General features: G+C 44.4%; 1 protein-coding gene across 2 annotated transcripts in view; it reads right to left on the bottom strand.

The window, feature by feature from the left end:
* atp7b (ATPase copper transporting beta) overlaps positions 1-13,383 on the bottom strand; it is a 42,782-nt gene that overhangs the window by 23,222 nt on the left and 6,177 nt on the right. For both annotated transcript variants that reach the window (XM_051707407.1, XM_051707406.1), the window contains exons 3-8: positions 12,647-12,874; positions 12,281-12,444; positions 9,833-9,994; positions 9,614-9,693; positions 8,700-8,883; positions 1,251-1,484 (exon numbers count right to left, since the gene is read on the bottom strand). In XM_051707407.1, coding sequence (XP_051563367.1) covers positions 1,251-1,484; positions 8,700-8,883; positions 9,614-9,693; positions 9,833-9,994; positions 12,281-12,444; positions 12,647-12,874 — 1,052 coding nt within the window. The remainder of the gene's footprint in view (positions 1-1,250; positions 1,485-8,699; positions 8,884-9,613; positions 9,694-9,832; positions 9,995-12,280; positions 12,445-12,646; positions 12,875-13,383) is intronic.

Raw genomic sequence — 13,383 nt, 5'->3', positions numbered from 1 at the left:
AGGATTTGGATTTATGCACCGTTAAATTATAGAGAATGTAAGTATTGTTAATCATTTTCATCTTTATGCACTTTACTTCTTCGATTTTGAAAAATTGTAATAATTTATCAAAAAATAAATAATTAAACCCAAAATATTTTTACATTTGAATTACACTTCAAACTAAATGAAAATATAATCAAAATAACGAAGTGGTCAAAAATAATTCCAAATTCAAACATTTCACTCTGTCCAACTTCTTCCACTGGCCCCTTTTGCAGAGACTTAAAAAATCACTCTATGACAACAAGTGGAAAAATACCAAAACAAATTAGATCATAAATACAACTGTAAATAAAAACATAATAATAATAATAATTTAGATAATTTAACACAAATCTAATACATTTTGGTTTTATAAAATGGCTACAACAGTGATTGTCAGGGACATAATTTGATGTCCCACTTTATTTTCAGAGTTTGGACAAGAACTTAATTACCATCTGCTGGTGGAATCTCCAAACTACAAATGCAGGAACTGATTTTAGACTTTGCACTGAAAACAGACGTGTTTTTTTAAACGTCTTAACACAATGACCTATTTCTCAGGAAAATAGAAAATTGCACTTTGTGCCACTTCATTAACATATAATACATGTACAGTTTGCTCGCATACACCCACAGATAGCTCAAACACTCCCACCCACGGCCACTTGCGCTGGCACGAAAATTGCACTTAGAATTAGCTCTCTCATGAAAATTTTATAAGGCGGTGTGCACTGTCCTAACACGTAGCGCTGCGCTGTGTGCACTCACGAAAAAAGAACCCATGGTTTCTTCAGGTAAACTAAAGACTCCTAACTGAGGTTTGTACTGTCTCTCAGGTGGTATAATATTTTCACCATTAAGGCATTTGACTGCCCACTGAGAAGCAGATGTTTGTTACTTTTTCGATGATCTAATTTATTTTCACCTATTTTAGCTTAATTTGCAGAATCAACCATAAGTATGCCACTCGTAGTTTAATTACTTTAAAAAGAGCAAACAATATGACTCTGTGGTGCCATTAAAACATTGCTCTGGTTGTTTCAGTGTCCGACATAGCAAGTTTGGGGTGAGACTATCTTTATGTCCAACCAATGGCAGATGAAGAAAGTGATCAGGAAACCTGTTTTAAAACAATGCAATTCTGTTTTGTGGTACTACTGGCACAGACATTGCAAATTTCACTCTTTAAGTACTTTTCAGAGAGTTATTTGATGTTTCTTTACCTTAGCTACATGCTCCAGCCAGCGTCCTAGAGCGATGAACACAAAAAGCATCGGAGGTGTATCAAAAAATGTGAGTGGGCTCTGTTTAGCTCCTTCAATCATGGCAACGATCAGCACTATGCAGGAATACACATACGCGATGGTGGTTGCCAAGACAATGAGCACGTCCATGTTGGCTACACCATGTCTTAGCGAACGGTACGCTTGTATGTAGAAGTAACGGCCACCTAGAAACTGAGTGAGAAAGAGAATAAAAAAAAGAGAGATGCTTTTAAAACATCATCAGTTATTTAACCCTCCTGTTATGTTTGGGGTCAAATTGACCCCACAGCAACTTTGCCATCTCTTAAAAATATGCTAAACTTTTTAGAAAAACTTGAATCTTTCTGACTTTTCCTACATTTATTAGAAGAATACATAAATATATACTTCACATGTTTCAGAGTTTTCAAAATCCCTGAACACATTTTGACCACAGTGGTCTTTAGATCCCAACCTATTTTATGGTAGGCAACATGGAAAAATGTACACCTTTATTTGGGTACCTGGGTATCTGTCACTCACTCGACGTTGTGTCGATGTAGTGACACTAGGGGTCACTCTTGGGAGCCCGAGACACCTCTGGTCTTTGATAAAAGGCCAATGAAAATTGGCGAGTGGTATTTGCATGCCACTCCCCCGAACATACGGGTATAAAAGGAGCTGGTATGCAACCACTCATTCAGGTTTTACGCTGAGGAGCCGATATAAGGTCCGGCCATTTCAGCGGGTAGTTCAGCGTTGTGGCAGGAGGGACCAACGTCTCGTTCCCTCCATCAGGGAACAGAGGTTACACCAGTAACCATGATGTTCCCTATCTGTCACTCACTCGATGTTGGTGTCGATGTAGTGACACTAGGGGTCCCTATACAAAACGGCACAAAGCTGAACTGTGTTACGTGAACTGGCGGTGTGTGGTGGGCAGACTTGCTGTGTGCCTCATAGCCAGCACACCAGGTCGACACGTAACCTCCCCCAACACAGTTATGAGTGTCGAACGGCCCTTTTTGGGGACAAGTCGACTACCCAGAGATAGAGACAGGCTTAACCCAGTCGTGGCCTCTTTCCCCTTCTCTTTTTCCACTCCCTAAAAAAGAAGGGGGATTATCCAACTGGGCCAACAGTCTAGTCGGGGGGGTGTCCCTCCCAAGGGGAGGACACCGCGGAGACCACACCTCGCCCCAAGAGAGGGGGGGATATTTAAGTGGAAGAATACATCACATGGTCTTTCCAACCATGTGGAGAGCCTTCAAGGTAGATCCTGCCCAATGGGGGAGGAGTTACTACAACATGGAGACTGGGGCAGAGGGGCTCTGCCCAAGGAAGACGCAGTTTGCCAGCAGGGAAATGAATTAGCGGAAGATATAGATCGCATGGGGTTAGCCTTACAGGGAAACGCCACATGCGGAGCACCTACCCCAGAACCGGGAAGCGAGTCTCTCTGAAAACTCGACTGCCACAGGGCTCGGAGGAAGTCAACCAGGGAACAACTTTTGTGAACACTACTGGGAATTAACAGCGCACGTCTTCAGCTCAAAAGGAGGTGGAAGGCGCTATGTGCAAGCAATACACCTGGCTGGCTATCCCGGGCTTATCCGCTTGTGTTGCATGCCACTACCTGGGACAAAACCGGTTCCACCCGGAGGTTGTAGAACCTTGCAAAGGTGTTGGGTGTTGCCCAGCCCGCTGCTCTGCAATGTCTGTTAGAGAGGCACCTCTGGCCAGGGCCCAAGAATCCGCTACACCACGGGTAGAATGGGCTCGTAGCCCTACCGGGGGCGGCATGTTTTGGGCAAGATATGCCATAGTTATGGCGTCAATAAGCCAGTGGGCGATCCTCTGCTTGGAGACAGCGCTTCCTTTCCGCTGTGCACCAAAGCAGACAAAGAGCTGCTCAGAGATCCTAAAGCTCTGCGTGCGATCCAAATAGATGCGTAAAGCGCGCACCGGACACAGCAATGACAGGGCTGAGTCTGCCTCCTCCTGGGGCAGCGCTTGCAGGTTCACCACCTGGTCCCTAAAAGGAGTGGTGGGAACCTTGGGCACATAGCCCGGTCGGGGTCTAAGGATCACGTGAGAATAGCCCGGACCGAACTCCAGGCACGTTTCGCTGACAGAGAATGCTTGCAGGTCACCTACCCTCTTGATGGAAGTGAGCGCAGTCAGGAGGGCAGTCTTCAAGGAGAGTGCCTTAAGCTCGGCTGACTGCAAAACTCAAAGGGGGCTCTCTGTAGACCCTGAAAAACTACAGAGGTCCGATGAGGGAACAAGGCGCAGCCTGGAGGGATTCAGCCTCCTGGCGCCTCTTAGGAACCTGATGATCAGATCATGCTTCCCTAAGGACTTACCGTCGACTGCGTCGCGGTGTGCTGCTATGGCAGCAACGTACACCTTCAAGGTGGAAGGGGACAGCCTCCCTTCCAACCTCTCTTGCAGGAAGGAAAGCACTGATCTGACTGCGCATCTCTGGGGGTCTTCCCGACGGGAAGCACACCACTTAGCGAACAGACGCCACTTAAAAGGCATACAGGCGCCTCGTAGAGGGAGCCCTAGCCTGAGTGAATGTGTCTACCATCGCAGGTGGGAGACAGCTTAGGTCTTCCACGTCCCATCCAGGGGTCAGACATGGAGATTCCAGAGGTCTGGGCGTGGGTGCCAGATGGTGCCCCTTCCCTGAGAAAGAAGGTCCTTCCTCAGGGGAATTTGCCCGGGGGGAGCTGTCGCGAGGAGCGTGAGGTCTGAGCACCACGTCTGGGCGGGCCAGTAGGGTGCTTACCAGGACGACCTTCTCCTCGTCCTCCCTGACCTTGCACAGGGTCTGTGCAAGCAGGCTCACTGGGGGAAAACGCATATTTGCGCATGCCAGGGGACCAGCTGTGTGCCAGCGCGTCTATGCCGAGGAAGGCCTCGGTCAGGGCGTACCAGAGCGGGCAGTGGGGAGGATTCTTGGGAGGCGAACAGGTGCACCTGTCGAATCGACTCCAAATCAGCTGGACCACCTGAAGGGGGAGACTCTACTCTCCCTTGAGGGTAACCTGTTGTGACGGCGCGTCCGCCGAAGTGTTGAGGTTGCCCGGGATGTGAGTGGCTTGCAGCGACTTGAGGTGCTGCTGACTCCGTTGGAGGAGACGGCGGGCGAGTTGTGACATACAGCAGGAGTGCAGACCGCCTTGGCGGTTGACATATGCTACCGCTGCCGTGCTGTCTGTCCGAACTAGCACGTGCTTGCCCTGGATCAACGGCCGGAACCTCCGCAGGGCGAGCAGAATTGCCAGTAACTCGAGGCAGTTGATGTGCCAACGCAGCCACGGACCCGTCCAGAGGCCGGCGGCTGCGTGCCTGTTGCCAACAGCGCCCCAGCCCGTTTTGGAGGCATCTGTCGTGACCACGACGTGCCTGGAGACCAGTTCTAGGGAAACACCTGCTCGTAGAAATGAGAGGTCGGCCAAGGGCTGAAAAGACGGTGACAGACCGACGTAATGGCCACGCGGTGTGTCCCGTGGTGCCATGCCCGTCTCGGGACTCGAGTCTGGAGCCAGTGCTGAAGCGGCCTCATATGCATCAACCCGAGCTTGGTGGCCACCGCCGAGGATGCCATATGCCCCAGGAGCCTCTGAAAATGTTTCAGTGGAACCGGTTTTCTGTTTGAACGCCTTCAAACAGGCCAGCACCGACTGGGCGCGCTCGTTCGTAAGGTGCGCCATCAAGGAGACTGAGTCCAACTGCAAACCGAGAAAAGAGATGCTCTGAACCGGGAGGAGCTTGCTCTTTTCCCAGTTGACCCGAAGCCCTAGTCGGCTGAGGTGTGAGAGCACCAGGTCCCTGTGTGCGCATAACCTGTCTCGAGAGTGAGCTAAGATTAGCCAGTCGTCGAGATAGTTGAGAATTCGAATGCCCACCTCCCTTAATGGGGCAAGGGCAGCCTATGCGATCTTCGTAAAGACACGAGGAGACAGGGACAGGCCGAAAGGGAAGACTTGTACTGATACGCCTGACCCTCGAACGCGAACCGCAGGAAGGGTCTGTGTTGAGGAAGGATCGAGACGTGAAAGTACGCATCCTTCGGGTCTACCGCCGCGAACCAATCTTGATGCCGGACGCTCGCTAGAATGCGTCTGCGTCAGCATCTTGAACGGGAGTCTGTGTAAAGCCCGGTTCAGTACTCGCAGGTCCAAGATTGGCCACAACCCTTGGCGATGAGTAGATGGGGTGCAGGATCTTGAGCCGCGCCGTGGCAGGATATGCTGGCTAGCATCCATCTACTGCTCTACCATCGAGAACTGCTGGGCAAAGTCCTCGACGGTGTCGCCGAATAGGCCCGCATGGGAAATGGGGGCAGCAAGGAATTGTGTCTTGTCGGCCTCACCCATCTCGACCAGGTTGAGCCAAAGGTGGCGCTCCTGGACCACTAGTGTGGCCATCGTCCGCCCGAGAGACCGCGCCGTGACCACCGTTGCTCGGAGAGCGAGGTCGGTCGCCGAGCGCAGTTCCTGCATCAATCCCGGGGCGGAACTACCCTCGTGCAGTTCCTTTAGCGCCTTGGCGGACTTGCAGGAGAGCCATGGCGTGCAGGGCGGAGGCGGCTTGTCCAGCGGCACCGTAGGCCTTGGCCGTCAGAGACGACGTAAACCTACAGGCCTTGGACAGGGGCTTTGGGCACCCGCGCCAGGCGCCGGCGCTCTGTGGGCATAGGTGCACCGCGAGCACCTTTATCCACCGGGGGATTGCCGAATAACCCTTGGCCGCCCCACCATCGAGGGTAGTGAGAGCGGGGAAGCTGAAAAGATCGGGACCGGGCAGTAAAAGGTGCCTCCCGCGACCTTGTCAGCTCTTCATGCACTTCCGGGATGAAAGGAACGGGGCGGGGCGTGGCTTTGAGCGGCACTGCGAGCCCAGGAACCAATCACTGAGCCGCGAGGGTTCAGGGAAGAGCGGTGAAATCCACTCTAACCGACGCTCGCGGCTGCCCGGGAAAGCATATCGTCATCTCCGCGTCAGCCTGTGACTGGGCGATCGCCCCCGAAGGTTGGAGCCCAGCTGAGGCTTCCGACTTGACGAGCCCGCTCTCCGATGCTGCGCTCGAGAGCTCATCACTTTCGCGGGCTCCGAATAAGAGGTCAAACTCACCGTGAGACGAGCCGGCGAACTCACCCGGAAGCCCGATCGGGGCAGACGAGCGTGCTGGGGAATGGGAGGTCCGCGGGGGGATACCCGGCGGAGGCGGTCCCATTGGGGTCCCCAAATCGCCCCCAGTGCTAGCCGCACTGGCCTCAAACCCGTGGGTAAAAGGACCGAGGCGGGAGCCTCTGGGGTGGCTCGCTTTCTTACGAAGGCGAGCCATGACCGCAACGTTGCCATGGACATATTCTCGCAATGAGAACATGACCATCCACAAACGCTGTCTCTGCGTGAGCAGTGCCCAGACACGAAAGACAGTGATCGTGACCGTTAGAAGGCGAGAGATAACGAGCACAACCAGGAATAACACACAATCGGAAAAGCATCTTTAAAAAGACGCGTCTTTAAAAAGACGTTCCGTGTGTGCGCTCTTTTAGAGAAATATATACTCTTTTAGAGGGGAAAAATGCTCTTTCAGAAAATATACTCTCTAGTTTTTCTGCCGAAGCGCCCAGGGGATTTCTCTGCAGTGCACCAGTGCAGAGGAGGGAGAAGCCGCTGAAATGCGCCGTCAGATCCAGCAGAGGTGAATGAACAGTAGTATTCAGCTCAGTGAGCATGACCGTTCGGCTCCGAAGAGAAAATCTGAATGAGTGGTTGCATACCAGCTCCTTTTATACCCGTATGTTTGGGGGAGTGGCATGCAAATACCACTTGCCAATTTTCATTGGCCTTTTATCAAAGACCAGAGGTGTCTTGGGCTCCCAAGAGTGACCCCTAGTGTCACTACATCGACACCAACGTCGAGTGAGTGACAGATAGGGAATACTTGATTTCTGTCACAAGTCCCATTTGGGTTTGTTTTGTACATTAAATAGTGCGAAGAGATAATTTCTCCATCATTTTATCACTGACAGGAAAGCGCTGTCAAAGATTCTTTTACTTAATGAGTTAACAACCTCCGCAGCTCTGTCATTGGAGAGAGCGTAACAGTAAACTTTAGTGTGTTAAGACAGTTCCGCCCATAGAATGTATATGGGACAGCCGTGTAGGCCTATGCTGAACTTGTAGGCTCTCCTTGGTAGAAGGGTTCTGGTGCTGTGGCTTGTGCATCAGTGTAATGACACATTACAATGGTTCCACCCTTCACACCAGTGTTTATGCTGTATTAACAATAAATGCGTTAATCACGATTAAGAATAATTAACGCTAGGGGTGTAACGGTACACAGAAGTCACGGTTCGGTACGTACATCGGTTTTGGGGTCACGGTTCAATACGTGTTCGGTACAACAGGAAAAAGCAACAAATCCCAAATGCTAGGTTTCTTTTCATTTATTTTGAACAGACACAGTGTAAATTACAGTTTGTTCCACCTAGCGGCATTTAGTCCCCCCTGAGGTAGTTGGTACAGTAAAGCCTCCTTTAGTGTATTAAGCACTAAGCAGTAAACAGAATGCACTCTTGCAAAGGTATTTGGTCACAATCAGCTACAAAACTGAAAAGCATCTCTTGTGTTATAAAAGTACAAAATAAATAGAATAATGAAAAATAAATCTTGTGCATTAGGAGAAGCCATTATTGTTTTGGGTTGGTGCATAAATGATCTCTTCTACTTCTGCTCTTTTTCCTGTTGTGGCAGTTAGCAAACAGTGTTGCATTACTGTGCGCGCCCCCTTCTGGATTGGAGTGGATCGCCTGTGACTGACTCGTATGTATGCTTCGTCTGACTGCATGCACCGAACCGTAACGTCAGTACCGTGACGGTTCGGGATGAATACATGTACCGTTACACCCCTAATTAACGCATTAAATGTTTGAAATTAATCGCATGCGTACGCGTTAATTCTGATAGCTCTACTAAAAATATATTACTTAATACCACAAACTGAGCCTTCAAACAGCACAAAGTATTGTTTGTGAACACAATTGTGATTTTGCTGGTATAAAAAATTATTTTCCTATGCAATGCATGCGATGCATGTCATTATAAATATAATATAAACATAAATATCATATGACATGTTTTCTGCTAATACTTTGTATAAAAATATTGATGAGAAGTGACACAATCAGTAGGTATGACATAAAAGCAAATAGCATTTTGAATTTGAGTAATTAATCTTATTTTAAAATGTTTGGGGTCAATTTAAACGCAAAGGAGGGTTGAGCTATTAGGATGGGGGTGTTGGGGAAACCTGCATGAAATAATCATTATTTTTGCAATTTCATTGAGTGAAACAGAAATTAGACACTTCGCCTTTAAAACTAATGACAGGTGCCATGGAGGTACCTGAACTGGTGTGCAAAGCAGGAAGAAGGCCAAGTTAAGGGTAGAGAGACCAGGTAGGATGTTTTGGTCTACAGGCATGGAACCACCGTGTTCCTTGTGTTGACTGTCCATCACCATCATGTAGATCATTAGACCCATTACTGGGATCCCAAACACCAGACTGAACAGAAATGAGTGCTTCCATCTGTAAGCATAGGTACATTTTACACTGTTACATACAGTCACGTTGAATTAGCTATCTAAAAGTGGACATACCATACTTCCCTAGAAAGTCAAAACACAGTAACTATGACACTTTTCACATTCTGTTTTCTCTGAATCTGAGCATAGTTAAACCAAACTTGTCTGTCACAAGACAGATAATCATATAAGAGACCTGATTTTGGTGAACGCAGATTTGACGAAAAAGTGTAGTTACTACATTAGCAAGGCAGCACAGACTATTATTTTTATATAAAGCTGAATATAATTGCTATAGAATAACCTTATCCCACACCCTTTCCTTACCCCTATAGGAAAACTTTATGCATTTTTATAATAAAACAAAGTATTTGCTCTATTTATGAATCTATTTTCCGGTGAACACAGTTTTGATGAAAAAGTGTAGTTACTACATTAGCAAGGCAGCATAGACTATTATTTTTATATAAAGCTGAATATAATTGCTATAGAATAACCTTAACCCACACCCTTTCCTTACCCCTATAGGAAAACTTTATGCATTTTTATAATAAAGCAAAGTATTTGCTCTTTTTATGAATCTATTTTCCAATTGCAGACATCCCAAATGTCCACAAAGGGAGATTTTATCAGATTTACCTCACTTTTGGGGGCAATTTTGTCTCCAAACTATAGCTAAGTATGTACACACACAAACCAAAAATAAAATAAAAAAATAAAAAAAAGATACTTGCTGCCGAATCTCCTCATGATGGTCTAAAGTGTTCTTCCCAAATCCCTCATTCTTTATCAAAGACACTCCAAAACCCAAGCCCTATTTACAGAGAGAGAAAGGGAAAGAAAGACCAAAAAAAGAGATAAGAGAAAGAGTGGAAAATAATAATAACAATAAAAAAACTTTAACATTAAAACCCATCTTTCTCCTCTTTTTCTTCAATAATTCAGTTCTTTACCTCAATAATTCTGACAATGTCCCGAGAGCCCACCAAATCAGGGTTAAACTTCACATGAGCTTTGTTTGTTGCCAAGGCAACAGAGGCTTCCAAAATTCCCTTTGTCCTCAAAAGTTTGCTTTCGATGTTATGGACACAGGAAGCACATGTCATACCAGTGACCTGATGAAATATCATTGTCAAGACAGAAATACATTGAAATAAAGCCTTTAAAGTACATACATCAAACCATTCTTTTGTTGAATTTTATATTAGCCCTTCATAAGAATTTCTTGTTCATCTCTGTTCCTGCTGGTTTATATATAAAAAAGAGAACAAAGCAAAGCTTATTCACTTTTCATTCAAACATACTGTATGAATCCAGGCTTGTCATGCAGATATAGGTAATTATGTTACTGGACACTTTTTAGTTCAAAAAGGTGAAAAATGTGTCCTTTTTCTTTTAAACGGTATAAATAGTACTGTAAAGTAGTTTAATAAATAATGTTCTATTATGAAGTCATTACCCTTACTTGATTGAAATTGAGAAAGTTTTTACAAGCAATTTAATTTAAATCATTCAGATTAAGTCACTTTCATTGAGCCAACATAATTTAGTTAAATAAGGTCAAAACAATGTTCTATAGTAGTTTTAACTAAACTTCATTAGGTTAGTCAAACTCAATTTAATAATGTTTAATTTAATTAATTCTCTTATGTTAGTCTAACTTCTTTTGGTTTATTAATCATTAATATATGCCAGGTGAGCAAGTGTAAGAACAGTGAAACTAATACACTGTCAATTTGATAGCAACTGCTTATAGATCTTAAAGAGCACCTATTATGGTTTTTAAACGTGCCTAATTTTGTTTTAAAGGTCTCATACAATAGATTTACATGCATCCAAGGTCAAAAAACACTTTAATTTACTCATAATTTAAATTGCAGCATTACTTTTTTTCCCCCAGAGTCAAAAACGACTCGTTCAATGATCCGTTCTAAAGGATTCATTCTAAACTCCTCCTTTCAGAGAGCCTACTCTGCTCTGATTGGTCAGATGTCCCAGTCTGTTGTGATTGGTCTACTGCTTAGTGTAGTGTTTGAGGGCGGGTCAAAGCTGTTCGCGAGCAGCCAATGAAGACCAGAGGTGGGGTTTTTTGTTACCAAATTACGTAGGTTAGTACAGGAAGTAAGTCTGGAATTACTAAGGACTCGTTTCAGGTGTTCAGAATCGTTTTTTTTCTTTTGTGAGTCAGTAACTCCATTTGTTGTGCACTTTGATTTTTGAAACTTTGCGGGCTTTTTTACATTCACCAACAGCTATATAACACACTACATGAAAGTTAATATTTGACAAACCATAATAGGTGCTCTTTAAATCAAACGTCACTTCAACGTGACAGTCCATCCTCAACCTAAGCACAAGCACCAGTCTTCACCGCAATGGTAACCCCCAGAACTCCAGCCTTACAGACACTCTTTTTAAATACCAATTTAATAGAACATTAAATATTAACTCCTCCTATTCTCATTTTGCTAAAAAAATATATAAAATACACTTCATTTCAACATTTGTTCGCCCCATCCAGTCCTGTGCAAAGAATGGTGGGAAATGGAAATCCCCTGCCCAGTTTCCTCAATGCTACAAAAATTATTATGCAGTCCCAACTCAAATGGATTAAGTAAACTTACAAATTTAATTCGATATAAATCACTGGAATCAAGTTGTGACAAAATGTTCTAGAATTGCGTTGCTTTAGTTCGTTTTAATTAAGTAAACTGAACTACCTGCAAAAATCCTTTTTTGAGTGATTTGTGAATGAAACATACCTCTCGCCAGGTTTTATGTAATTACCCCCACAAATACTAAAATCACTGGGTAATAAAGTTCATTTGCAGAATACAACTTTGAAAATGTCAAGATAAGTATTTGAAGGAATTATGAGAATTTATTCTTTGCCATTATAACAACACAATTCTTTCAAATTCATCTGTATGGCATCTATTTTTTGGACAAAGTATTACAATGATAATATTGTTCCCGCCAACAGCTGTAGCTAGTCCTCAGCAGCTATAACAAGCAGTTGTTTCCCAAAAAGCTCATAAATGTTATTACCACAGCATGTCATTATAAAGACATGCATGTCATCGTAACGACAATGTGCAGTGGTAATGATTAATATCTGTGCTCAGTGCCTCTGAATGGAGGGAGATGTGTTCATTTAACCTAGTTTTTATGTGCAAGAAAATGTTCTGATGCTGATTTATTTTTTATTTAATTTTTTTTTTCAAAAGTTACTTTTTGTATTTTAAACAACCTGTGCATACAAAGTTATTTTATAAGAAGAACATTTGAAAATTTGTATTCAAAACAATTTCTTTTTGATTTTGAAGAATTAAAAAAAACAGATTATAAATTGTCCAAAGTTACAGAATCAGCCACATGAACATATGCCCCCAGACACTTACAGAGAGATCCAGGACGCCATCCAAGAATGTGTTCTCCTCCATCACTGAAGCACCAAACCCCAGAGCAGAGATTAGCTGGACAATTCGAGCTGGGTCCAAAAGCACTGCATCATATCTCACCTCTGCCTTACCAGCCATCAGGGCAACCAATACTGATTTAATACCTAAAAAATAACAAATCAGTAAACCAGTTCACACAAAAGCCAAACACACAGAAAATCAAATCACTGAAACTATTGTTCTGCCTTATACATATTTAGAATATGTAAAACAAACTAAAAAGCACTCCTTTAAAATAAAAAAGTTCCTACCTTTAAATTCCTGACACATAAATACAGTACAAATAAATGATAATGCCATTTTAACCTTCATGTTTCAACAGGTTTCTCTCAATGTTGGCCACACAGGATGCGCAGGTCATCCCTGTCACCTGAACAAAAATTTTCTGTGTCTCTCTTTCCTCAGAACCACTGCGGTTGTCTTTGTTGATGAAATTTGGTGAAGACCTAGGTGTCTGGATACAGCTTTTTGGGGGCAGGTGTTTCAAACCACTAGACCTCTGAATCCTAGATGAACCTTTACAAATGGCAGAATCTTTGGAAGAGACAAAAAAATGTACACAGTTTGGGAAACAACAAAATCTACTGTAATCGTGACATTGCTTGTGATTCTTGTACAAAGATGAAAGATTTGATGCTTATATACAGAACAACACGAATTAATGCACAATATTTAAATGTTTTTATGATTGTAATCAGGTAAGTTAGTTATCATAGTTTAATACAAGATACATTTAAACATGATTTCATGTTTAGGGACCACAGTTAATAAGTTGAGCTATGAACATTAAGAAGAGGGAGAGACAGAGAGAGAGAGAGAGAGAGAGAGAGAGAGAGAGAGAGAGAGAGAGAGAGAGCGAGAGAGCGAGCGAGCAGCCTGCTTAAAGCCTCTTTAATCCGATTAGACTCCAACTCTCCTGCTTTGCTATGTCTGGATTTGAGTCATTCAAGAACACTTCATGTTACTCTAGAATGGCAACCTGTGTTGTAATCAAGGAAACCATTGTACTGAACATACCTTACTAGCTGAGGAGAAGCAACTGT

This window comes from Myxocyprinus asiaticus, chromosome 9 (genome assembly GCF_019703515.2).
Source record: "Myxocyprinus asiaticus isolate MX2 ecotype Aquarium Trade chromosome 9, UBuf_Myxa_2, whole genome shotgun sequence".
NCBI classification, from domain to species: domain Eukaryota; kingdom Metazoa; phylum Chordata; class Actinopteri; order Cypriniformes; family Catostomidae; genus Myxocyprinus; species Myxocyprinus asiaticus.
The sequence above is the reverse complement of the archived record's forward strand: the minus strand, read 5'-3'. Positions and strand labels throughout refer to the sequence as shown.